The sequence below is a fragment of the Syngnathoides biaculeatus genome, chromosome 1, assembly GCF_019802595.1.
Source record: "Syngnathoides biaculeatus isolate LvHL_M chromosome 1, ASM1980259v1, whole genome shotgun sequence".
NCBI classification, from domain to species: Eukaryota; Metazoa; Chordata; class Actinopteri; order Syngnathiformes; family Syngnathidae; genus Syngnathoides; species Syngnathoides biaculeatus.
This window is the reverse complement of record NC_084640.1, coordinates 14,953,459-14,976,745: the sequence shown is the minus strand read 5'-3', so window position 1 is coordinate 14,976,745 and position 23,287 is coordinate 14,953,459. Positions and strand designations below refer to the sequence as shown.

Below are 23,287 nucleotides of genomic sequence, written 5' to 3'. Positions count from 1 at the left end.
CCCGCGACGCCACTCCGGATAAGCCGAAGAAAACGGATGCCTTGGGTGGATGAACTGAATTGCGGTCCGACCCTGCGACGGATGATTCCAAATGGTGGTGAAAAAAAAATGTTGGACTTGCACGAATAGTTTCGCCCGAGGCCTCAACAGACCTCACGAGAACTTGACAAGTCTCCTCTTTTGAAAAATAAATTAATTAAAAGAAGAATCCCAGCAGCATTGTGGATGGGAAGTTAGCGCGTCGACACTACTTTTGTTACTTTTAAAAGAACTAACTAAACTATCTAAATTTGTCATGATTTACGTCAGTAAAGTAATATTGTTGAGCGATATTAGAATTTGCATATAACCGATATACAAATGCACTCAGTACACGAGTAGTAAATTACTTGGTTTATTACATACTCAAATCATGATTAGGAGGCTTTTTTTTTTTTTTTTTACTTTTCCTGAGTAAAATTACTCTGTTACCTTAGATTTTTAGCTTCTTTGGGGGGTGTTAGCTTGGTGACCCGAATGAGGTCAAGCCCGGTAGAAAACGGATTGATGAAAAAAAACAAAAAAAAAACGTCCCCTTTCACTTGGCTCACACGTTTCAGCCGAAATACATCCAAGTCGCATGAAGGAATGACAGCGTTTGTGTACTGGTTCCAAATGTTTATGACGCGGGCCGACGCCAGCTGGGCCCCCGGACGACGACGACGGCGGCGGCGGCGGCGGCTGTCCGGTGTCCGTCCACCGGCAGGTGCAGCATTACGTAACGCAAATCCAGAGCGGCCACGCCCCCCAAAAGCCGAACGCCGAGCGCCGATTGGTCTGACGCGTCGGCCGGGCCCCGCCCACGAGCTCCCGCTGAACTTTTGCTACTTCCTGCCGCCGCCGCCGCCGTACTTCTCCTCCCACCCTCGACGAGGCAGCGACTCCGCAATCCCGACGCTCCGACGAGCCGTATGGCCGCAACAGCCGCCGTTCTTTCTTTCAACGTGGGGCCCACAACTGTTTAAAAATTCCGCCGAAAAAGAGAAGACGATTTTCTAAAACATTCTGGCCGTTATCTCACGTAAGTCCGCCAGCCGAATGTGTGTCTTGTGTGTGTGTGGGGAGCTAACATGGCGGACTGCTCTTTCCGCCTCCATTGCGCCCCCCCCCCCTCAAACGTGACAGTACTGGTTCAGTGCGCTCGTCATGTCGACTCCAATGTTGTAACGCGCGGTTCCGATACCGGAAAACATTACCGTGCTCGGCTAAGTCACCAAGGAACATTGAATACCGCGTATGGACCGACTGGGCTTTAGGTTTTGATGGGCTATTTATAACGCGACCCATTAACGTCAGCGTCTATGGCGGCATGCTTGGCGACGCCACAACATTAAGCTGTCCTCTTGTTCTTTTTCGCCAGCAAATCCTCCATTTTTTTTCCGAACCGAGTCGGTAATCAGCACCCCTACGCGACGTCGCTCATGTTGTAATTATACTATTAACGTGCTCATTCGTCTTTGGCGTCGCCATTGAATTACTAATCTCATTTGGCAAATCGTATGATGCGCATGCGCAGTTTGTTTCTCGGTAATGGCCACCATTTTAGTAGTTTTAAAGGGCAGATTTGTTTCCAAGGCGAGAAAAGCGGCTTGTCTTATTAAATTCCATACAGGGGTGGCAAAAGTACTCACACTTTGTGATGAAGTAGAGCCACGGGTATTTGTCCAATAGTAGAAATATAATTCTAAAACTAGGTATCAATTTACAGGGGAAAGAAAAAAAGAAAGCTGAATTGATTTTCCATATGATCTGATATTACTACGAGTTCCGTTGTGGATTTGCGATGTATGTGTGCAGGGCTCCCCTTTCTCCGCACAGGTGTATGAGCGCTACCCAGAGGGCCTAGGGGCGGCTCTTTACCGGGAGCACTTCGACTTCAACGCTGAGCCGCCTTGGGATCCTAGCTGATAGCGGGACAGGTCCGTCTCCCGACTTGTCCATGTGAGTCCGCCCCGCGGGTGCGCTGTTCCGCCTGCCCCGGAATCTCCCATAATGTTTTTTTTTTTTTTCTCTCTCTCTCTCTCCTAGTTTGTTGCATAACCGGCAGGACCCCCCATTTGGCTCAGTCGTGACCCCCCCGCCGACTCGCTGTCACCCGTTCTTTATGATTTTTGGATCGCTGGAATACGGTTAAGATGAAAGGACTTGCAGACCGACCCGCCGGCTACACGGTCGAGCTGCTCTCGGGCGGCGCCACCCTCGACGACGTCATCGACGAGCGCATCTGCGAGCAAGCTCTGGTCTGTACATGAACCTCGGTAACATAATCCATAAAGTCAGATGCAAAATTGGATTTCTTCAAAATAGTGAGCAGGCAATACATTTTTTTTTTCGTGCTGTGAAAAATTACACAAATTCTCGTCGTTGTGATATAACGGGGGAAAAAAATCATCCTGCAATAAATTTCACAATTTTAAAAGTAAAATGTAGTTGCACCTAAATTGCATGTGGAAAAAGTAGATTTGACAAAATATTTTTTTTTTTAAATCAAAATTAACTTAAATGATATAAAAAAGTGTAAAAATATATGTATAAAAAGGTAGTTGTACATCTAGTAGAATTGCAATCAATGTGGCAATGCAAAATTTTCAGTTTATCTGATTGAAGTTTAAGTATTAACCCCCCCCCCAAAAAAAAAAAAAATATCATTTAACAATTGATTAGCTGAGTCTGTATTTTTTTAAGGAAATGTATCTCTGAAACATAAACATGGAAACATTGTTCTGGAGTGGCTCCATGTCAGTCTACTGGAGATCTAAATACACGTCATGCAATTTTAAATATGACGTGAATCCGGAAGTCATAATTTTTGCAAGGCAAAGAAATTACAAGTATTTACATTTTTTTTTTGTTGCATAAAATTGTAATTTTGCTACAACAAAAATATCACGTAGCGGGGAGTCGTCAGTTTAACACAGGGGCGTCGAACTCATTTTTGTCGCGGGCCAAATTGTAGTTCCGATTTCCCTAAGAGGGCCGATATGACTGTGAAAGCATGAAAATGTTTTGCCTCATTATATTTACATGTGAAATTTATGAGGTAGTTTTGGAATCAGAAAGTATTGCTGATGTTTGGGCACACCATAATGCTTGCAATATCTCAACGTTATCATTTATAAAAGTGAGAATTTGAAATTTTGGGACCGATTTCAACGCAAATCATGGAAGTTGATGCTCATAATTTGCCTTCGCGGGCCACACAAAATCATGCGGCGGGCCAGATCTGGCCTCCGGGCCTTGAGTTTGACACCTGTGGTTAACAAAATAAATTTGAAACCAAATTTTGCAAATCTATATTTTGCAAAAGGAAAATCTTCTTTCGTACTGCTATGGAAATTTCACGTTATTATTATACGTGGTCAGACTTCAGAGGCGAGTTTTTGAGCCTCTGGTGGCGCAGATTTGGTTAGCAACAGTTAACGCGTTAACAAAGCGCTAATTACAAATACTGCGCGTTTACCTTTTGACGAGTTAGATGACCCAATTGACAAGAAATGTGCCCCGTTCCTCGAGCTAAGGATGTTTGTCCGATACCCGACAGGCGGAGAAGAGCGCCTTCATGGTGGGCGACCTGGGCGCCGTGATGCGCCAGCACGCCCGCTGGCAAGGCGCCGCGCCGCGGCTGCAGCCGTACTTCCCGCTCCGGTGCAACCACAGCCCGGCGGTGGTGGAGCTGCTCGCCTCCTTGGGCCTCGGCTTCATCTGCGCCAGCAAAGTGATTAAGCAGCACTTTTACACGATTAGTCGCATCCTTACGCAACCAGCTCAATGGTGTGATTGGGATGTTTTTTTTTTTTAATCAACGTGTCATTCCCAGGTCGAGGTCAGCCTGGCGCTGGAGCACGGCGTGGCGCCCGACAACATCATCCTGTCGGGCGTCTGCAAGCAGCTGGCGCTCGTCAAGGCCGCCGCCAAGCACGGCGTGTGCCGCCTCGTCTGCGAGAACGAGGCCGAGCTGGCCAAGATTGCGCGCCTGCACCCGCGTGCCAAGTAAGTCGAAAGGACGCCAGCCCGATAACAGACGAACGGAGGTTTACGTTTTGTGCCGCCTGGCAGGTTGTTGCTGCAGCTGAGCACGGAGGCCCACACGGCCGAGACCAGCGTGGCCTTCGGGGCGTCCCTGAAGTGCTGCCGCCACCTGCTGGAGGCGGCCAAGGCGCTGGGCCTGCAGGTGGTGGGCGTGGCCTTCCACGTGCCCACCTCCTGCCAGGACCCGCAACGGGCCTACAGCCACGCGCTCGCCGACGCCCGCTGCGTCTTCGACATGGGGGTGAGCAAGCGGTCAGGGTCTGATAGTCAACATGTCCCAAAAAAAAAAAAAATGCAACGTAGCGGGGAAAAGTGTGGCTGGGACTATATTCTGGATGCACTACTTCAACATTTTGTTTTGCTACAGAATTATTCCAAGATGGAATTGTTAGGACCATTTGGTCTTTTTTTCCAGGCAAGTTTTGGACCCCTCAGCCATGTAAAAGTAATCCATTTTTGAAATCAAGCAAAATGTGTGGCGGATGAATTGCTAGAAAATATTTGTATTGTTTTGCTTTTGGGTCTCATTGCGTGTACTTTACCGATGGAAGGTAGCTTGAGCGGTCCCAACGCTTTGCTTTTTTTTTTTTTTTTTTTGAGATCTTGACGTAGAGTTATCGCTCGTTTCAGGCGGACCTCGGCTTCGACATGGACATCCTGGACGTCGGCGGCGGATTCAGCGGCTCGGAGTTCCAACTCAAACAGGTCAACAGCACCTCAAATGACATTTTGATTATGTCAGACTAGCGTCATCCACAATGTAGATAAGACGTGTTGACTTGTTCGCAAGGGATTTGTTTACCTGGGGGGGGGGGGCGGCCATTTTAGGTTCAGTTTAGCAACAAAATCCGCAGGAAGTCAGTCGTGGTGGGCAGTAAACTTTGGAATTGTTGGAAAATTCGGCACCTAAAAGTGAAAAGATGTTGGGTGTATCTAACGTAAGCAAGACCCACCAAAAGTCTCAAGCTGAGACTCCCGTTTTGGTCTGTGGAAGTCTGCCGTGGCTCGCTATCAAGACGTGTCCCAAAATGTCTGACATTTTGAATGGAAGTGGGCGTTTCCTGACATGTCAGCTGGGTAACACGTTGTGCAATTTGAAAGGACAAAATTCGCCCCCTGAAGCTGGCACGCTTGGCAACCTGCAATTTGGTCGCCATCTCAATCACGAGAAAAAACCAAAAAAAAACCAGTCAGCCATTTTGTTCTGAAATGTCACTTTAGCGGCGGTCCCTCGCGTGGAAAGTGAAATTTTGTCTAATTGCTGCTAAATTTGAATCGAGTGCACGAGACGGATGGAAAAATGCTAACTTGTCATTTTTTCCCCATGTTTGACTCAAGATAATTCTGCCATTAAAACATTTTTGAAAACTCGGCAACAATGTTAGAATCTAACGCTGGATGTGCACGTCGTTGCGCGTGCAGGTCGAATCCGCCCTCAGCCCGCTGCTGGACGCTTACTTCCCGCCGCTGTCCGGCGTGCGCGTGCTGGCCCAGCCGGGCGCCTTCTACGTGGCGTCGGCCTTCAGCCTGGCCGTCAACGTGATCGGCAAGGAGGTGGTGACCCCCCGCTGGGACGGCTTAGTTCCAGGTGGGTCTGCTCGGACGCAAAATATGCCCGCGCGGGTTGCGTAATCGGAGCGTACGGCCGTTGCTGTAACGTGTGCGTGTAATCAGGTGAAAATGGCGAAGACGCGGAGTTCCTGTACTACATCAACGAGGGCGTTTACGGCCCATTTGGCGTCAAGCTCCTGGGGAACGCCATCGCCGTGCCGGCGGTGCACAAGGTTCGGAGGTCGCCCACCCGACAGGCCAGAAAGCGGGTCGGGGTTTACGGCGATCGTAAACAACGTGCGCTGCCCCCCCCCTTATCTAGCTGACACCAACACAAAGTTATTTACGGCGTGTTCCAAAACTTATTCAAAAAAAAAATCATTGAGTCAATTCAGTCAGTTCAAAAGTTAAAATAGAAATAAATAAATCAGCTTTCTGTTTTCGGGAGATTTTGGACAAATTTGTAATTGTAATCTTAACTGAGGACAATTGTTTATTTTCAGAAAATTCAAAATACTGGAATAATATTGAGCCCACATGCTGTGCTCTTTTCATTTAATTTGCTATCTCTCAGACGTTGTGACAAAAATGTACGCACAAACTGCTGGATGATCGTTGTGCAGCCATATTTTTGTCAGCTTTTTTTTTTTTTTTTTACATGTTTTACAATTTTAACCTTTAAAATTTATAGATTTGTTTTCGTTGTTATTTCAACACATAGAAGAAGAAATTTATGTGATAGTAAAAAAGAGCTCAGAGGAATGAAACATTAAATTACGAAAATACAGGCCGTGAATTATTTTCCATATATGTAGTAATGTTATGCGGCACTAGTGGCAATAAATTAATTTGGCTGCTTTGGTATATTTATTTATATTTTTGTATATATGTCCTTAAAATGTGTATATTGAGAGAAAAAAAAAAAGGACCGTTAATGATCATATATCAATTTTAACTTCAAACCTGTTGAAGACGACCAAGCAGAGACATTTGACCGACCTTGTGTCAATGGTTTCCGCAGCGCGCGCCGTGCGCCGACGCGGCCGTGCACCCCAGCGGCCTGCGGGGTCCCACGCTGGACCAGCTGGACCTGGTGGTGGAGCGCTGCCTCCTGCCCGAGCTCAGCGTGGGCGACTGGCTGCTCTTCGCCAACATGGGCGCCTGCGGCCTGGACGACCGCGCCAGCGCCACCTGCGCCTCGCCGCAGCCGCCCGTCTACTACGCCGCCGCCGCCTCGGACTGGTGGGTGGCGTCCGTCGGGGTCGTGCGAGCCGGCAAAATCTGGAGTCAAAGAATTGCACAAATTTCAGTCATTTGAATTATAGCATGATTTCAATCACAAATCATTTAAATTTAAATTGAATATTAATGTGCATTTGTCCATTTTAGAAATGTCTTAATCTTCAATTTAAAAATGATTTAATTGTGTGGGAATAAAATTTGAAATATCTATGATAAAATCAGATTTAATAATCTGGGTGCCAATCCACTGACGCTTGTTTTTGCGGTCGACAGGTACGAAATGCAGGAGGCGGGCGTGACGCTGGACGGCGCCGTCAAGACATTCGCTTTCGTGTAGTCCCCCCCCCCCCCCCAAGCGTCGCGCTGTGGTCAACATTCCAGCCAGCGTTTTATTAACAAGATATTTTATCCCTCCCACAATTTTTTTTTTTTTTTTGTCTTTGCTCTGTCATTCAAATCAATCCTGCCCAAGCGATGTGATGCAACAAAATGGACGACTCCGGAGATGGGGAAACCCCCCCCCACGCCCCCCCCCCATTAACCCCCCAACAGTGGAGGGGAGGGTTGCGCTCTTTATTATTGTCATAATAATCCTTTTGACAAAATTGCTAATGCTCTCTTATCGTCCCGTGTGTGTGTGTGTGTATTTGAAGAATGGACGTACCTCATACCCGAGAATATCTTAAAGGAAATAATTATTATTTTTTTTTTCTATTTATTGGATCAAGTTGCGACCGCAGCAGCAGCAGCAGCAGCTTTTTCCTAGTAAGGTATTGTCCTGTTTTCTTTTCCCCCCAATTGTCCCCGAAAGGCTCCCGTACCGCCATTTGTCACTTCGAAATGGTCACCCGAGTCATCCACTGGCCAATTTGCCACAGCGAAGGCGACCTGCCCCTTTGTCTGGGTTGCAAACAACAACAAAAGAAAATATGTATTCATAGTGACTTGCTGTCTAAAAGCACTAATGGACCACACTTTGTTTTTTGTTTGACTGTAAATTCTGTTTGTTGAAGTAATGAAAGTGATTAATTTAATACATTTCTGACTGAAATCATTCATTCTGAGTCAGCGTGGTTGATTTTTGGACTGAATTTTCCTGCGATGTAAATTCCGAGGTTTTCTAAAAATACACTACCTTTTCGACACGAATAGAATTGTTAGATATGGTTTTGCAATTAAATATATATAAAAAAAATGGAAGTGGGATTGGTATTGGAGTCAGTCCTTTTAAAAAAAAAGTTACTGTAATATTTAGTAATTGCAAGCATATGCTGGAAATTGTGATTTGTGTAAATGTCAATTTTTTTTTTCAAAGAATATAAACTATTACAAATGGGTAGCTGGTCTTTTTGTAGACATTAAAACTTATCATCCCTGATCAGTCGTCACGATGTTTGAATTTGACCTTTCCGTGCATCTAAAAGTTGAAATTTCCTTTTGAAACAAATTTGGAAGTAATGAAGTTAGCAAACTTGCAAATATTGACATACTTGAGATTTAAAAAATAAATAAATAAATTTGCAGGATTAGCGGGCCTACGTTTGAAAATTTTCATTGCAAATGTTTAGTCAAATTTCGCTTTGATTTCTGGTCGCAACACTTTTTCCGTAATTGCTCACCTCAACTTTGGTAAAATGATGAGAGGAAATTTGCTTAGTTTGGAGGTTTGCATAAATACGAAACTCGTCATTTTGTAGCGAAGAAAAATAGCATGCTGAAATTTGCGTTTGCTGTAAATTTGAAATTGTTCATGTTAAAAGCGCATATTTTGGAAAGTTCTGAAATTTGCGTACATGCGAAATTTGCCGTATTTATATCTTAAAACTGCGACAATAGCTAGCTCCCATTTTTGTCTGCTCTATCTTGCAATGCTGCGCGCCACCACTAAATTGTTATTGCGCCTAACAAAATGGTGGCCTCTGTGTGATTGGCCAATAAAAGTGGCATGACGTGACGTCCTCAAGCAGAGGGTCCGCCCATTTAGCTCACTTTCCACGCCGCCCATTGGCCGGATTCATCCCTGACCACGTGATCACCCGCGACGACCGCCCTTCCCCCCCCCCATCTCAAGCCACGCCCCCAACACCTAGCTGGGCGCATTTAATGCACAAAGCCAATTAGTGAGTCCGAAATGTCGAAAAAGTCCCAAAAATAATCACTAGCCTGTTGACTCGAACTCTTTGTTAGCGAGATGGAACTCGTTAGCATGCTAGTGAAAAGTTATTTAGCTAAAAAAAGCTAGGAGGCCTCCCATTGGTCAGTTTGGGTGGTATGCAAATGAGGCAACTGTTACGTCAGATCCTGAACTTGAGCGCCATTTTTCCCCGTAACGGCGAAGAAAGGGACAAAAAGCCGTGGCGACAAAAATCGCTCATGGCCGCGTTCTCGACTGAATAACGACGCGCTTTGGGTTCCCGCAAGCGGCCGCTCGAGAACGGGATGCGGCTGGGCTGAGTGGCGCCGGCGGCGGCGGAGGAATCCGGACACAAGTCGGCTGGCTCAGGTGGGGACGGGTGGAGGAAGTCGGGCGAACGTGGAACGAGCGTAGCCTCTCCTTACCTCGAGCGGAACCCGGAGCAGGTAAGACGAGCGACGGCGGGCCGTCGGTTGACGGGTGGGAGGAGGTTCCCGTGACCCCGCCGTGATGCTGTCACCGCGACGCCCAATCAAGTCGGGCACGCACACGTAAACGCAACACGCGCGCACGCTTGTTTATAGTTAGGGCTGCTCACTTCCTATTTTCGGACGTGCGTGCGTTTCAACTTCTTGGAAGCGGAATTGCAGAGATGGGCCTTCGTAAAACTGCCTCAACAACACACAAAAAAAAAGTAAACAAGGTTTGATGAAAATAAAAAAAAAAAGAGAAGAATTTAAATTCTTATTCCCACTACGGTGACTGAAATTATATTCATTCATAGAGTTCAATGATGCGCCGGTAGGAATGTTCTAGCACTTACCAAACGTCCTGTCTCATGGAAGTGACGTCACCAGACATGCTGCTCGCGGCCGTTAGGGGGCGATGGCGGGTCTGCATTTAACCAGCATCTGGCGGGATTGGTTGGATGTTGCTTTTTATTTTTTTTCCCCACTTTGATACATTTTTCCAGCTTTGAGAATTGGTGTATTTGAAAAAAAAAAATTGTATAAATTGGAGATTTTTTTTTTCGTTTATAATTTTTAAATTTGTATATATATATATTTTTTTACTGTTTTAAAAATTGCATGTAAAATGTTTTAATGTAACTTTTGTTTGCCTTTTTAATGTTTTTCTTTTGTTGCTTAAAAACTGATGTAATATTACATTTTCATGTTTTATTAAATTTTAAATTTATTCAAAAGAGCAAAGTGACTCAAACCTCACGTGGCCGCCTCGACGCTTAAGTGGCCTTAATGCTGCTTTCCAATTCATAATGAATAATTTCCTCAACTGTCGATCGAGCAAGATAACAAGAATTAAAAACTTTAAAGCCAAACTAGTTTGTCGCTTTAAAAGCGGTCAAAGCTAGGAAGTGGATTAATTAACAGGAAACCGTAAGTAAATGTGCACATGCTGCAATGATTCCAATCACGTGCTAAAAATTAGCGTGCTAATCCTTTATTTGATCAATCCGAGGGACGCGGTTCCGGCGGTCCGCCGTTAACGGTCTTAACTTTTGTCATCTGTATCTGTAGGACGCGAGCAAGAATGTATCAACTCCCAGTGACCAACTTGGAGAAAGTCCGCAAAGCCCGCAAGGCAGTGAAGAATGTCCTGAGCGAGATCGGCCTGGAGGACTGCCAGAACCTCCTCAAGGTACTCGCATTTATTCCTCGACCCCGAACAAAAACAAAACCCAATTTTCACAAGCTACCTGTTTTAGGAGATCGACGGTAAAAATGGCGAGAAAGACGGCAAAGAAGAATCCGCGGAAGAGGATCCGTTACTGGGCACCGAGTGGACCGACTTCACTGACGGATATAACGGACGACTACGCAAGAAGGTGACGCAGCGAGTATCGCTGGAGTTAGCGTTAGCGTTGACCGCGCGAGTTGGTCGAAAGAATTCTGAAAGAGATTTGGTATATTTTGGGAAAAAAAAGGATGCAGCAGTTGCAAGGAGTTTTGTTGTTAGCTCTGTTTTTAGCATTAGCATTCCCATCTCTAGAACGTTGCCTCGTATAAAAAGCGGCTCCACACGTTAGCGCTAACTTCAGCCGTCGACCGGTGCTAGCTTGCGTTGAAATGCGCCTGCTGCTTTACACAAGCTATGGAGGACATTGTTTTGTTTTTTTTTTTGTCATTAGCTAGTCAACAAACTGGGGGAAAAGGTTTGTCGTTAGCATTAGCGTCGGTCCAGGACTGACCGGCTTGTCCCCGTGTCCCCTCAGTGGCCTTACCGCTCTCGCACCATGTGCTGCGTCATGTGCAAGTACTCGTCCAAGAACATCTACCACTACCGCAACCACGTGGCGCGCTGCCACGAGTACCTGCAGCGCCTGTGCTCGCTGTCGTCCTGCCAGCGCTGCGTCTTCGTGGCCCACCCGCGCGCCGTCAAGAGGCACATCCTCCTGTTCCACGGGGGCCGCGCCCAGGAGCCGGGCGCGCCGCCCCCGCCGCCGCCGCCGCAGGCCCACCCGGCCCCCGCCGCCCCGGCGTCGGCCGCCGCGAGCTACCGCGGCGCCGCCGAGCGCTACAAGTGCAGGAAGTGCTCGTACCCGTCGCATTCCGTCTTCGCCGTCAAGAAGCACATCATCCTCAAGCACATGGAGAGCGTGGCGGAACAGTACATCGGGTACCGGCACCCCATCGCCGGTTCCAACGCCAAGTTGTACTGCTGTAAAGTCTGCAACGTCAGCACGGGCAACCTGGACCAGATGCTGCACCACATGCTGGTCGAGCCCAAGCACTACAACGTCAGCTCGCAGGTACGCTTGCAAAGTCCTGGGAAACAGAGCAGGAATTGACTCGTTTGAAAGGAACGGATACAGGTGTCAAACCCGAGGCCCGGGGGGCTGTACCCGGCCAGCCACGGGACTTTATTTGGCCCGCGAAGGCAAATCGTCGGGTGTCAACTTCCACGATTCTTTCAATTTGAGATTTCTAATTGTGTTATCTTAAATCGTCGCGCTTGTTGCTGCCAATCGTGGCCAACGGGTGAAAAAACTCATTAGCCTTGATTGCCGATTCCAAAACTAGGTCATAAATTTCATGCGTGAATATGATGGGGCGATTTAAAACAATTTTATGCTTTCACATTCATAACAGCCCTCTGTGGGGAAAACGCTGACGATTTGGGCCGTGACAAAAACCACTTGTCTGTGTGCCCCCAACTTAAATTTGAGATTCTTCAGCTTCTCCTGGAAATATACCGAACCCATTCAAGCCCTTTGCTCCCTTGCCGGCAGGTGCAGACGATGATCTACGACAACAAGGCGGCCCCCGTCGCGGCCCCCAGGGCCGTGTCCACCCCGAACGGCAACGGCGTCTACGTCACGTTGCCCAACCTGGCACCCAAGCCGATGAACAACAAGTCTTTTGTGGTGCCCGGAAACGGGCAGAACGGCGGCACCATGGTGGCCTTGCAGCAGCTCCCGGGGGCGTCGAACAGCGCCACCCTGATCTGCGCCCCCGGCGGCAACCAGGGTTTCCTGCCCCCGCAGGCGTCGGCGCTGGTCCAGCTGGCGAGCGCCGAGGCCAAGGGCCTACTCCAGCCCGGCGCCACCATCTCTCTGCGGGGATCCTCGGTAGTCCAGTATCCCGGCGTGAAGCCGGCCTCGCCTCAAGCGCAGCAGATCCTGATCCCGGCGCCCAAACCCGCCGGGCCGCAGATCCCGCCGGCCAACCAGGTGACGCTCCAAGGCACCATGCTGACCTCGCAGTCTCTCCTGAGCCACCTCATCCCCACCGGCAACCGCGTCAACGGCATGCCCACGTACACTTTCGCCCCCCTCCAGGTGGCGGTGCCCGTCACGCAGACCTCGGCCAAGCCGGCCGAGCAGACCCCCAACCAGGCTAAAAAGTGGATCACCTGCCCCCTCTGCAACGAACTCTTTCCCTCCAACGTCTTCGACATGCACATCGAGGTGGCCCACCAGACCAAGTTGGCCGCCGCCCGCGCCGAGAGCCTGGCGGGCCGGGCGGCGTTCCTCAAGAAGATGCCCGACAAGACCATCAAGTGTCTGACGTGCAAGGTTCTGCTGTCGGAGCAGAGCGTCCTGCAGCACCTGCTCCACGGCCTCAGCTGCCTCTACTGCTCCACTTTGTTCTTCTCCGTCAAGCAGCTGTCGGAGCACGTGAAAAAGCACAACCCCGCGGGCAAGCTCTACTGCGACTTCCTGCGCCAGAACTACAAGATCTACACCAAGGGCAACGCCGGCATCCTGTTCCCCTACTTCGACGTGACCACCGAGGCGCCCCAGGAGATCCTGGGCGAGTGCGAGGTCAACCTGGCCCTGGTCACCAGCTCCCTGGAGCTCATTTACGTCAAGCTGCAGCCGAGCAGTCAGCCCGAAGTCTGCTCTGCGCCCGTCAAGGTCAACGCGTCCTGCTGCCCCTTCTGCGACGAGAAGTTCCAGGAGGAGTCCAAGTACCTGCAGCACCTCAAGCAGAAGCACCTGGTGGCGCCCACCATCCACGCCATCCTCAAGACCGACGCCTTCAAGTGCATCTACTGCAACGGGGTCTACACGGGGAAGGTGACCCAACAGGCCGTCATGCTCCACATCCACCGCTGCCGCTGTTCCCCGAAGCCCCCGCAGGTTCCCAAGCTCACCGTCCCGCCGCCTCCGCAGGTGGCCAAACCCGCCCAGGCCCCTCGCCAGCCCCCGGGGCTCTACTTCCTCCAGGTGCCCCAGGGGGTGACGCTCAAGGCGGCGCCGCCAAAGATGCCGCTGCGACCAAAGACGCCGGCGCAACTGCAGGCGCCGCCGCAGACCAAGGAGCAGCTGGAGTCCACCAGGAGGCTGGAGGCCGCCTTGAAGCAGGTCATCGAGTTCAACAAGCGGGAGCGCGAGCAGAAGGCGGCCGTGCGCAGGAAGGAACCCTCGGAGCCCGAAGTCTCGGCGGACCCCAACGTCAGGTTGGCGCTGGAGCCGGCGCCCCAGGACCGCCGCGGCCACGAGGAGCGGCGCGACTTCATCGCCCGCTACTTCAACGTCAGGCCGTACGTCGGCCGCGCCGAGACGGAGGAGCTGTGCCGCCGCCTGTCGCTCAGCAAGTCGGAGCTGGTGGCGCTCTTGAGCAAGAAGCGCATCCGCTGCATGAAGAGCTTCAAGAGCAGCAAGGCCGCCGTGCTCATGGGCTTCAACATGGGGCAACTGGCGCGGGTGCGACACCCGCTCGTCATCCCCGAGCAGAGGTCCGTCGAGTCCAGGGAGGCGCAGCTGGAAGAGCCGCCCGAGGTCCCGGCGGACGAAGCCGCGACGACTAAGTAGCCGCCGAGGGGCTCGCGGACGTCGGACGGATTCTCACGCGGCCCCCGGACGTGACGTTGGGACAAACCCCCCACCCGGACAAACCGTTATCGTCGTCTGCTGGTGTCACCCAATTCCCGCCAAAGCACTCCTTTTTCTAGTACAGGACAGCCTGGCTGCCACCTTGTGGCGGCTCCAGGTGTTGCAGAATAGGCAAGTTCATGCCCAACTTTCTCTAGTTCGTGGCTACAAATGAGCATTTTGTGCGCACTTTAAAAATCACAATTTTGAATTTCCACCCTTATCTCCCAGCCCCCCCCCCCCCACGGTAGGTATCGACTTGATGCCCTGAAACGGTTCGCACTGTTCTGTAATTGCCTATACGCGCCACCAGGGGGTGCCAAAAAGTCCTACTCCTTAACGAGCATCGACGGATGGCGTCGAAGCACTGCTGAGGGGGGAAAAAAAAAAACAAAAAAAACAAACTGTTCAGTTGTCCGAGAGATGAAAAGCTGACGTACACGCAAAAATTTGCTTCTACGCTGGGGTTCACTGTGATAGGAATCGAAACAGGGTCAACGGAACTCAAAAATTCTCACGTGGTTGTAGTACTTTGCTTGGACACTAGGCGGAGTAGCGAAGTGACTGAAAAGGGCACTTACCTGCAGCTCCTGGATCTTTTTCAAAAGTTTTGAATACGTGTGGTGTGCGTGTATGTGTGCATATACATACACACGTATGTGTGTGTGTGTGTGTGTGTGTTTTTGTCTGTACACAATTTAGTTTTTTTGACTCGTACGCTAACACGTGACTAAATTATTATTTTTTTCTATGTACCTATTTGAACGTGTCCCAAACTTCCTTTTTTCCCAACAGGCTTCCGGACCTAACTGCCTCCTGCTTTATATTTAATCTTTTTTCCAAAAAAATAATTAAAAAAAAAAAATATATGGCGAGAAATGTGTTACAACATGCGACTGATTAACTTCGCGGGAATAAACGCACGGATAATTTTGGGTCAGCACACTTTAGACATATGCAGTTCTGCCGCGTATCCGTACGGTACCGTTTTTGTTCTGTACTACAGCTGCTTTTTTTTTTTTTTTTGGTACTGTATTTTTTATTTTTATTTTGGACATTTCCTAGTGAGTGGAGAGGTGCAACCCCCCCCCCCACACACACACACTGAAAATATGGTTTCATATCATGTGCATTTTTTCCCCCTACAAGTGTTTAATAAACAAGTTTCCTCCAGTTTAAATTCTATCACTTTTTTTAAATTTTTTTTTTATTCCAAATGTTCTCTACGGTTGAAAGTCATTTTTGTCACCCGCCCGTAATGACCATTAGTAATCCATATTTTTTTGTAGGCAATCATTCAAAATTATTTTTTCCCCCGAAAAATTGTAAAATGCTTGCAATTTAAATTTATTTTACACTTTTATGATTAAAAACATTTCAGTTGAAATGGTGCATAATAATTGACAACTATTCATACATGACTCGTGTATTTTATTAAATTGAGCTGTAGTTTTAAGACTTAATTTTCCAACGGAATCTGTTTTCAGAGTAAAATATGAAATCAAGTTTTCCTGTGATGGAATGAAATATTTTCAAAGTCGTACCCGCTACGTCAGAAGACTGGGGAACCTTCTATCGCTTCCGTTAAACTGATACCGAAAATGAGGTTGCGCGTATCAGGACCGACCGGCGTCAGTTTTGATGCTGTCCAGCACGGACGGTCCCGAGTAGTTGTTGGTTTTGACCCCGCGCAGCCCGCCGACGTAATCCTCGGGAAGTCCGTTCTGCTCGGCGCCTCGGCACACGACCTGCACACGAGACACCTCGGCTAGCACCTCGCAAGAAAAGTGCAAAATAGTAACAGAAATTCTTTTATGAAATTGGGATTTTTTTTTTTTGTGTTTGTGTGTATCAATAAAATTAGAATTACCGTAATTTCCGGCCTATTTTGTCACACGCTTTCAACCCTGCATTTTATGCGGCGATGCGGCTAATTTGTGCGATTCCCCCCCCCCCCCCAACGGCCACAAGGAGGCGCTCGAACGGACGAAAAGGTAAGAGTGAGACCGGTGGAATATACGTGCCGAGTAAGTGACTTTTACCGGTCTGGCCCTGTTAGCGCTGCGCCAGCATGTTACTGCCGTGGCTCTGTGATTTTTACCGGTATGTTTTTTCTTTTTTTAACCAATGTGATGGTCTGAGCGGTCCCCCGTGCTGAAAAGTCTCCTCGTGATGGGTTGCGAACAGGGGAACTCTGGGCACGTAGCAGACGCTTACTGGGAATTCCCCCGCTCTCACAGTTGCCCTTTTTCCACATAAAGGTAGCTAACATACGTTATATCCTAACCTAAAAACAAAAGTTGGTAAAAAAGATATACACACATATGTACGTTCGCTGTTCACGCTGCTCTTGTTAGCGCGATGCTAGCGTTAGCGCAGCGGCGCTAGCGTTAAACTCTCTGTGTACTGTCTTTCTTTGCAAATATCTCGTGTTTCAACGTGGGCACTTGCGGATTTTACACAGCTGCGGCGTATGCGTGTACCAAATGGTATTTCCATTCCAAATGTACTCGGTGAGGCTTATAACCAGGTGCGCGCTCTGAATTACGGTACTCAATTTCCTCGACGGTATTCAAAATAAGTCGGGATATGCCGCACGGGTACGCGAATGCACGTTCGCACGCGCTGACACGTACGTGTTTGTACTGCGGCGAGGTCAGGCGGGGGTGGAAGTTGCTCATCTGGTACGTCCTGCACAGGATTTCTCCGTGGCTGCTGGTCTCCACTCGCACCTCCAGCGGGGAATAAACGCCGACGTGGACGCCTTCCTGACTGAAAACACAAAATATCAGTCAGTGTGCGTGCACGTGTGTGACCGTGCGCGTTGCCGCTCACCTGTCCAGGGTCTCCAGGTGGTCTCGGCTCACGGTCCAGACGACCCCCCACACCTCCGAGCCGGGACTTTCTCGGATGGTGGCCACGCCGCCGTGCCAGTTGTTCTCTGCGTTTTCGCCGCACACGCCAAAATCCAGCAGATAGTCCTACATACAAAAGTACACTTGAAATATCTTCAATTTATTTGTTTCTAAATTATGAATTTGTTACTTTTTTTTCCACCGAGTTGCATTATATTTAAAAGATGTCTTTTCTTATTAATATTTCTTAATTACACATTATCATTACTTATTCATTTTTGTCGACTATTTTTTACACATGACGCAAAGGATTTAAAAAAAATATTACAAAAACGTGACCATTTTCACATTCTTTTACCCCCCAACATAGTTTGGAATTTGATACATGAAAAAAAAAATTGCATATTCATTTTCGAAATAAAATGGAATTATTTTTTATACCACGTTTATTTCTAAAATAGATACCACACGCCCAAGACTCAAGTGATTTAAATGTATAGATGGACGATTTTTCGATATTTTTTTAAACTTATTTAACACAAAATGCAATTAAAGTTTTCCTTTGGCGCCGCCTAGCGGCCACTTTTGAAAGCAGCTTGAGCACTGTTGTGAAAAGTGAAATTGTTTCTCTGCTTGTTCAAACGTGTACGCGGTACTGTACTTATTAATGTACTTCGTGGTACAAATAACCTGTCCAGTTGCCACGTTAAATTACGTCTTGTCGAAAGGAATATCCCAAGTTGTATGGATACATATTTGTAGGCGGTTTTCGGCGTGATAGCAACAGAAGAGAAACACGCGCTTCGTTTCCGACGGCGGCGGAGAGTCGAAAATTCACATCACATTTTAAAGTCAAAACTTGAACCACAACCTTGAGTCGAGCGGTGTCCAGGTAGGTCGCCGAAGGGTTTTCCAGTTGCAGTCTCTCCCTCAACATGTTGCTGCCGAACGCGAAATACGCGAACGTGTCTTCGGTGCCGGTTTTCCCGGGTGACATCTTCGAACGTTTCGGGTTCGCGACTTGCTAGCAAGTCCGATGCTAATGATTAGCTAGCTTACTACGACTGGCCGAAGCGACCCAAACCGGCTGGGCTGCTTTCTATCACAAAAAAAAAAAATTAACGACTAGACAAATATTGACAGATTCACCCGACTAGACAAATATTAACATATTGACCCAAACAAATTCACCCGAGAGGACGCTCCGCTTGTATGAGCGTCGTTGAACATCTCGAGGCGTCGTTGACGACTTCCGGGTTCTATGGTACGAGACGTAGACAATGACGTAAGAGACTCATTAAAATAACTCGAAATTTTGTGTTTAGCCGCTAATAATTGCGATAAAGATTTTTGATATAAAAAAAATAAAGAAAAAAGCTAATGACTGAATGTGTAAGTAAATGACAAAGAAGTGTTTCTTAAAACCAGTTGGCCTGAAACCGATCATTTGAAGTAAACATTTTGTAGGAAACGAACTGATTGGAAACATTGATCGTAACGAGGAATAAACACAAGATTCATATCGGTCTCATCAAAGAGAATTTTAATGTACAAAATAAGAAAAAGGAGAAAAAAAAAAAATCACAGAAAACAAAGAATCCTGTACAAAAACAGTGACGAGCAGGTGATGAGTGATTTTTTTTTTTTTTTTTCCCGGGGTGGTGGCGGTGTCAAGGCGATCATCTCCTGGGGCCCCCCCGGCCTCGTCCCCGTCCTCTGCCGCGTCCTCGACCTCTGCCCCGGCCTCGGCCGGCCACTGCGACCACACACACACACACGGGATCATTGACGGCGTTTCTTTAATAAGTAATTTTTAACGGCACCCGGATGGTTAAAGGAAAATTTATTATAGATCTATTTCCCAATTAGTGACACACAAGATGGCGGACATATAGATAGGTTTCCAATTATCGGGTAGTGACACACAAGACGGCGGACAAAATCCCAGGACTGTGGCGACATTAATCGGAAATCTATTTATTGTGCCCCCCACCCCCCCATGTTGGGTTCCCCATTTGGGGATATCTACACCCCCCCCAATCCTCAAAATGATAAAAAAAATTGTGAAAAAGAAAAAAGTGTCACTCCGAAAAATGTAGTAGCCCCCCCCCCATATTGCGCAATTTTTTCCAACAAAAGATTAAGAAAACTTCCGAATAGTCGAAAATCAGCTTTATGAGTATAACTATATGACAATTATGGGTTGGGGGTGGGGGGGGGGGCACGGTTTGATCAGCTGGTAAAGCGTTGGCCTCGCATTTCTGAGGACCCGGGTTCGATCCCGGCCCCGCCTGTGTGGCGTGTGCATGTTCTCCCCCGCGCCTTTCCTCCCACATCCCAAAAACATGCAACATTGATTGGACACTAAATTGCCCCAAGGTGAGATTGTGAGTGTGATTGGCTGGTAACCGTTGCCAGCCAATCACAGGGCACACAGAGACAAAACGCAGGTAGGTAGGCTCCAGCACTCCCCGTGAGGATAAGCAGCAAAAGAAAACGGATGGATGCATAGTTGAGGCATTTTTACTAAAACCCAAATCAATAAGCTAAGAATTGTTGGAATGCTTTGTAGCATAATCAATATATTTTCTGCAGCCACGCAGGCTTTGTAAATGAAAATCTGCGCCTGCATAAATAAAAATGAAAAATAATATAATATATATATATATAAAAAGGAAAACCCGACACGTCGGCCTTACCGGCTTCCCTCTTCTTGGACTTGATCTTGGGCTCGATGTCGACGAGCAGCGTGTCGAGCGGCAGGCTGTCGGGCAGGATGAAGTAGCGGATGTTGTTGCCGCGGATGCTCAGCGACTCCAGCTGGGCCGGCTCGCGGTTCTTCAGCGTCATCTTCACCGCCTTCAGGTGCGTGTTCATGCTCACGTCCACGCCTGCGTACGCGCGCGTATTGTATTAAAAAAAAAATCTTTGCTAAAAGCGCAAGTATATAAAGAAGAATTCATTTTGTTTGTTGTTTGGAGTCCCCCTGATAGACAACATAGAAAGGTCTCAATAAAACTGGTTGCTAACGCAGCCTCGCGGCTAGTCCGTCTCCCACAAGTGAGTCATTTTGCTGTATTTTAGTTTTATCCCACATGGGTGCACTTTTACCTGTGATGGTGCCGTGGACCTGGGTACCATTCTTCAACTCGATGGTGACCGTCTCGTGGCTTAGTTTCATCAAAAACCTGCCAAACGCAAACAAATAACATGAGTAAATTTGCGCTGCCGGGATTTGAATTTGAAATCAGGATTGGATGGGTTACAATTCACTGTCGACCAGCCAATCGCAGGGACGCTCTCTCAGTCACGTGACGTCACATACGAAGAAAGCGCATCTGGATCGGTTCTGACCCGAAGCGGCACAGACGGTGAATTTTAGACGGCGAATTGTAGCTAGTTGTAAACATTGAAAAGTTAAAACGATTGAAAATGTGATCACTTTACATGTCAAATTCCAATCCCGTTTTCTGTGGCATTTCAAATTCAAATCCTGGTGGCGCATATTATTATTTTAGTTCCCCGACCATCTTTGTTCACCTGTCGGCTGACACGAACCGCTTTGAAGACAAACATTGATACTAGCCCCGTTCCGTAAAATAAGCAAACACTGATATAAATAACCTTCGAGTGGAGTATAACGTGTAATCTAACTTTCATTTTAATAACAACGCCTTCAGCAGTGGCTGGGGAAGCGGACGGCTAAATGCTGAACTAAAAATCACCCTTAAAACCCAAAAGGGCAGTTGTATGAGCGATTAGCATGAATATGAATAATTTTAGTGACTACACTTATGCTTATTTTTCGTCGGAGCTGTAAATAGCACGTCAAATATTTGTGAGTATTTACGACGAGCTCCTTTTAGCTCCCATTCATCCGAGCGCCGCTTCCCGCTCGGCTAGCAGCTAACGCAATCGGTCCAACTTCCATCTAACGCCATCCGACGGTCAACCCTCATTTCGCACGCCGGACGCGGCTTCATCGGCCGCACGGATGCGTTTTTAAAAGTCCTACCTGACTAGTTTCATGATGTCGCGACAATTCCTACACCAAAATTGGAGTGGGAGAGTAAAAAAAAAATTACGGCGCTCTATTGGAATAAATCCAGCAGGCCGCTAATGGTGGATGTTACGTAATTAGAGCGCGCGTGGCGTCATTTCAGTGCGACCAAAATGTTTGGGTGCCATAGCGCCGCCAACAGGCAAGGTGGGGCACTACAATTTTGTAAATCACAAATATAGTCAATCTGAAGTTTCTAATTTTTAATTGTATCATTTAATTGTCACACTAGAGCTCTTGAAGTTTATTTAGATGGACCCAGAAGTTTCCCTTATTCATCAATGTCATAAAGTTGATCAATTTTTCAGAAAAAACGTCACTAAATACATTTTGCAAACTGTTAAATTGAATTTTAAATCACAAAATGAATCTAGCATCCTTCCTATTTTTTTAATCATTTAACTATGTCACAAAAATCCAATTGGAAGTGTACAATTTACTTAATGTCACAGAGTGAACGTGAAACTAAAATATATATTTAATGACTTCACAGAATGGGTCCAGAATTATTTTTTTGCTTCATTGCTATTTTAAAAAAAGGGATCCTGAATTTTTTAATTTCTTTAAAAATAATACAAAACATACTTCTATGATAGAAAAAAAATGCACATTAAATGAGCACTCAAGAATCTCAGAGCAACATTTTTTTTCTTTTTAATGGCGTGTAAACTTTGCACTGACACACTTTCATTTTCAACGTTTTTTTTTTTTATTGTAGCCACATTGACGGACGCAGGAGTGAACGCATCTAAGATGAACATGAAATGCCCTTTTCCACCCCTCCCCCACTTGACAGTTATTTTTCTTTTCACGTTCCACCACATAACCATCACCAATAGAATATAAATCATAAGCGTAATAAATAACTGTGTCACGTACCGCCATCGCGTGAAGCGTTTCCTCAAAACGGCAGCGTGAAACGTTCACCGAATTGATTTTTCCCGAAGTCACTGCAGGGCGTTGCCGCTCGCGTACAAAAGATTGACGACGCCTTTTTTGATCCAATCCCGATTTTTCCACACGCCTCCATTACGAGAGACTTAAAGCACCAAATTGTATCTTGTCCCCCAAAAAATAAAAATAAAAATAGAGGCTACAAGTTTGGTCGCAGGTGTCCAACTCAGGGGGGGGGGGCTGTGAAATAATTTTACATGGCCCATTACAGTCTGGAAAGTTATCATAAAAAAAAGCTATAAATAAAAATGTATGACTGGAAAAAAAAGAAAAAAAAGGCACAGACAGTAAATCAATTCACAACATTGCATATTATTATTATTTCAGAAGAGGACACTTTTTTTTTTTTAAACGCTGCAAACCTTAAAAGCAAAAAAATGATATTTCTCCGTAATCTCGCTAACACTGACACCTACGTTAAATATTTGCTACAATCAAAACGGACTCCACCGATGGCAATTATGTAGATGGCGGGTGTCAAACTCAAGGCCCGGGGGCCAGATCCGGCCCGCCGCATGATTGAATGTGGCCCGCGAAGCCAAATCTAGAGGGTCAATTTCCATGATTGTTAAAAATCCTGCACCAAAATTTCAAATCGTCACATTATAAATTATAAAGATGAGATATTACAACCATTTTTGTGACAATAGTTGAAAAACACATTACCCTTGATTTCTGATTCCAAAACTAGTTTATAAATTAATGTAAATATAATAATTTTTGTTTCACAGTCATAACGGCCCTCTGAGGGGAAACCAGAACAACGATGCGGCCCGCGGGAAAAACGAGTTTGACGCCCCTGACGTAGATGAAGATGGCACTTGGGAACCGGACGCTAATCGCCGCCAGAGGCGGAAGCGGAAATGGCTGACCTCGTAATTGCCGTGTTGCTAGCGAGTGAAATTAGTTGGCGGACAAAAATGGAACAACAGAGTATGTGGTTGCTCTCCTGCAGGCACAGCGTGCACGAAGAAGGTCCAGTATTAAAATGAGGCCCTCTTGATTGTACAGTACGCTAACTAACACCGACGCTAGCTCCAAGGGCTACAGCAGGGGGAAAAAAAAAAAAAATGGCTGTTTGTTTG

At 47.1% G+C, this 23,287-nt stretch overlaps 4 protein-coding genes and 2 long non-coding RNA genes across 13 annotated transcripts; 3 read left to right on the top strand and 3 right to left on the bottom strand.

Annotated features, from left to right (window-relative positions):
- Nucleotides 1-718: 718 nt before the first annotated feature.
- azin1b (antizyme inhibitor 1b) lies at nt 719-7,915 on the top strand. Of its 2 annotated transcripts, none has more exons than XM_061821320.1 (11): nt 719-1,060; nt 1,837-1,958; nt 2,068-2,279; nt 3,581-3,754; nt 3,857-4,029; nt 4,096-4,309; nt 4,699-4,773; nt 5,491-5,656; nt 5,743-5,852; nt 6,641-6,861; nt 7,135-7,915. In XM_061821320.1, the coding sequence occupies exons 3-11, from the start codon at nt 2,175-2,177 to the stop codon at nt 7,196-7,198; spliced, it is 1,302 nt and encodes a 433-aa protein (XP_061677304.1). In that variant the 5' UTR covers nt 719-1,060; nt 1,837-1,958; nt 2,068-2,174; the 3' UTR covers nt 7,199-7,915. The 2 variants fall into 2 exon arrangements, with proteins under 2 accessions (XP_061677304.1, XP_061677297.1); XM_061821313.1 differs by having other exon boundaries at nt 721-1,060; nt 1,837-1,980.
- Nucleotides 4,797-9,926, bottom strand: LOC133501515 (uncharacterized). Its single transcript, XR_009795210.1, has 4 exons — nt 9,819-9,926; nt 9,421-9,663; nt 6,619-6,900; nt 4,797-4,974 (listed from the first exon to the last, which is right to left on the bottom strand). It is a non-coding gene; the product is annotated as an uncharacterized LOC133501515 (long non-coding RNA).
- Nucleotides 8,055-15,088, top strand: adnp2b (ADNP homeobox 2b). Of its 4 annotated transcripts, none has more exons than XM_061821277.1 (5): nt 8,055-9,441; nt 10,534-10,654; nt 10,722-10,841; nt 11,229-11,765; nt 12,246-15,088. In XM_061821277.1, exons 2-5 carry the CDS (start codon nt 10,547-10,549, stop codon nt 14,271-14,273), a joined length of 2,793 nt encoding a protein of 930 aa, XP_061677261.1. In that variant the 5' UTR covers nt 8,055-9,441; nt 10,534-10,546; the 3' UTR covers nt 14,274-15,088. The 4 variants fall into 4 exon arrangements, with proteins under 4 accessions (XP_061677261.1, XP_061677268.1, XP_061677276.1 ...); XM_061821284.1 differs by lacking the exon at nt 8,055-9,441 and adding an exon at nt 9,589-9,698; XM_061821292.1 differs by lacking the exon at nt 8,055-9,441 and adding an exon at nt 9,592-9,689.
- ggcta (gamma-glutamylcyclotransferase a) lies at nt 11,647-18,448 on the bottom strand. 3 transcript variants are annotated; one of them, XM_061821341.1, is made up of 5 exons: nt 18,380-18,448; nt 18,060-18,287; nt 17,169-17,314; nt 16,970-17,105; nt 15,748-16,081 (listed from the first exon to the last, which is right to left on the bottom strand). In XM_061821341.1, exons 2-5 carry the CDS (start codon nt 18,183-18,185, stop codon nt 15,950-15,952), a joined length of 540 nt encoding a protein of 179 aa, XP_061677325.1. In that variant the 5' UTR covers nt 18,186-18,287; nt 18,380-18,448; the 3' UTR covers nt 15,748-15,949. The 3 variants fall into 3 exon arrangements, with proteins under 3 accessions (XP_061677333.1, XP_061677325.1, XP_061677316.1); XM_061821349.1 differs by lacking the exon at nt 15,748-16,081 and adding an exon at nt 11,647-11,781 and having other exon boundaries at nt 18,060-18,446; XM_061821332.1 differs by having other exon boundaries at nt 18,060-18,446.
- A 262-nt stretch (nt 18,449-18,710) lies between these two features.
- On the bottom strand, nt 18,711-21,360 carry snrpd1 (small nuclear ribonucleoprotein D1 polypeptide). 2 transcript variants are annotated; one of them, XM_061821258.1, is made up of 5 exons: nt 21,204-21,256; nt 20,455-20,537; nt 20,300-20,376; nt 19,888-20,079; nt 18,711-18,944 (listed from the first exon to the last, which is right to left on the bottom strand). In XM_061821258.1, exons 3-5 carry the CDS (start codon nt 20,367-20,369, stop codon nt 18,868-18,870), a joined length of 339 nt encoding a protein of 112 aa, XP_061677242.1. In that variant the 5' UTR covers nt 20,370-20,376; nt 20,455-20,537; nt 21,204-21,256; the 3' UTR covers nt 18,711-18,867. The 2 variants fall into 2 exon arrangements, with proteins under 2 accessions (XP_061677242.1, XP_061677233.1); XM_061821249.1 differs by lacking the exon at nt 20,455-20,537 and having other exon boundaries at nt 21,204-21,360.
- LOC133501471 (uncharacterized) lies at nt 20,465-23,256 on the top strand. Its single transcript, XR_009795189.1, has 2 exons — nt 20,465-20,559; nt 22,934-23,256. It is a non-coding gene; the product is annotated as an uncharacterized LOC133501471 (long non-coding RNA).
- The last annotated feature ends 31 nt before the right edge of the window (nt 23,257-23,287 follow it).